Raw genomic sequence first — 1,851 nt, forward strand, 5'->3', positions numbered from 1 at the left:
TCCAAAAGGCATTACTAGGAATTCATAATGTCCGTGTCGCGTTCGAAATGCAGTTTTTGATACATCTTCTGCTTTTACTCGTAATTGGTGATAACCAGAGCTAAGATCAATCTTTGAGAAGTATCGGGAACCTTGGAGTTGATCAAACATGTCTTCAATCCTAGGTAAGGGGTACTTGTTCTTGATGATGATTCTATTCAGTTGACAATAGTCAATACACATCCGTAGACTTTGATCACTTTTTGTGGAGGAAAACCCCATGGTGAAGTACTAGGACGAATGAAACCTTTTCTTTCAAGTTCTTGAAGTTGTATTTTGAATTCTTTCAACTCTACTGGTGCCATCCGATGTGGAGGGTACATCTATTATCCAAGATTGATTCAGGCTTGCAACTATTCCTATTTCCATAAAAACTGAATGTTTTCCCCTCACTGGCAGTCATAGTCACTATCTTTCTACCACAATCAAGAATAGCTTTAAATTGGGTAAGCAAGTCCATCCTCAATATTACATCATACACCATGAATTCCAACATCATTAGATCAACAACAAATTTATGATATGATATCTCTCTTGGGCAGGATCTACACAACTTATTAACTTCAACACATTTACCTAATGGAGATCCAATCATCAACAAGGATTTCATAAATTCATATTCTAATCCAAGAATAGATGCAAATGACACATATATGAATGAATTTGTAGCACCAGGGTCAAACAATATTCTAGCCCATGGGTTAAAAACTAGAAATGTACCTTCCACTATAGTAGGTTTATTTTTCTCTGTCACTTGTCCAACAACATATACTCGTCCTTGAGTGAATTGTTCTGGTCTCCTTGCTATTCCTGGTGCCTTAGGCCTCTGTTGTGTAGGTTGTCCCCTCGGATGTTGTGTCTGTTGATTAAGAAGACCTCTAAACTGATTATGTGAATCTTGATATGGGGCTTGGTACGGAGCAGAGTACTGTGTTTGTAAAGCTTGAAATTGTTGCTGTGGTGCACGGAACTGTGGTTGTGGTTGTGGAACAACAGGTATCTGATACGACTGTAGCTGGGGAAAATCCCTTCTGTAATATCCTATCTGCCAACAATGATAACAAAATCCTGAGTTTTGAGTTGCCTCAAATGATCTCGGATTTTGATACTGGGAACGAGAGGGGAAAAATTGTTGGCGTTTACTACTTTGTCCCCCGTTAGGATTCTTAGGTTCAAAAACTCTCGTAGAAATAAGTATCCTTTGTTCGGCCATTATGGCACAATCAACAACTTCAGCATACTTTTTCAATTTAAAAATTTCCACTTTCTCCTCGACCTCTAGTCTCAACCCTTCTTCAAATTTCTTTGCTTTTGCAGACTCATCAGGAATCATGTAAGGAGCAAAACACATTAGTTCTTCAAACATAGCTTGATATTGTCCCACAGTCATATCACCTTGATAAAGATTAGTGAACTCACGTACCTTCATGGTTTTCATAGTTTCAGGAAAATATTTCTTTAGAAATATTGTCTCAAAGGCAACCCAGATTGCAATTTCAACATCAGGCATAGCCAAGACAGATTCCCACCAATGATAAGTTTGTCCTTCCAAATAGGTAGAAGCAATGGTCACTTTTAGGTTTCCAGGAACTCTTTGTTCATTCATCTTTCTCCTTAGTTGTCTTAACCATTCTTCTACTGCCATAGGGTTTGGATCACCTTTGAATACAGGTGGCTTGTCTTACAAATTCTCCTTGAATTCTCATTATTTGATCATCTTGAGTTTCCTGATGGGGTTCTTGATTATGTTTATTTGTCTCACGAATGGTAGAGGCCATATCTTGAATGGCTAACATTATTCTCATACTATCA

The 1,851-nt window shown here is 38.0% G+C and overlaps 1 protein-coding gene across 1 annotated transcript; it reads right to left on the reverse strand.

The window, feature by feature from the left end:
* Positions 1-331: 331 nt before the first annotated feature.
* Positions 332-1,645, reverse strand: LOC117612607. The gene has a single exon (XM_034341287.1). The coding sequence runs from the start codon at positions 1,643-1,645 to the stop codon at positions 332-334; it is 1,314 nt and encodes a 437-aa protein (XP_034197178.1).
* Positions 1,646-1,851: the final 206 nt, after the last annotated feature.

Source organism: Prunus dulcis, unplaced genomic scaffold (genome assembly GCF_902201215.1).
Source record: "Prunus dulcis unplaced genomic scaffold, ALMONDv2, whole genome shotgun sequence".
Classification (NCBI taxonomy): Eukaryota; Viridiplantae; Streptophyta; class Magnoliopsida; order Rosales; family Rosaceae; genus Prunus; species Prunus dulcis.

Coding starts and splice junctions, on each gene's coding strand:
- LOC117612607 (XM_034341287.1), bottom strand. CDS start 1,645: ATGAATGAACAAAGAGTTCCTGGAAACCTAAAAGTGACCATTGCTTCT.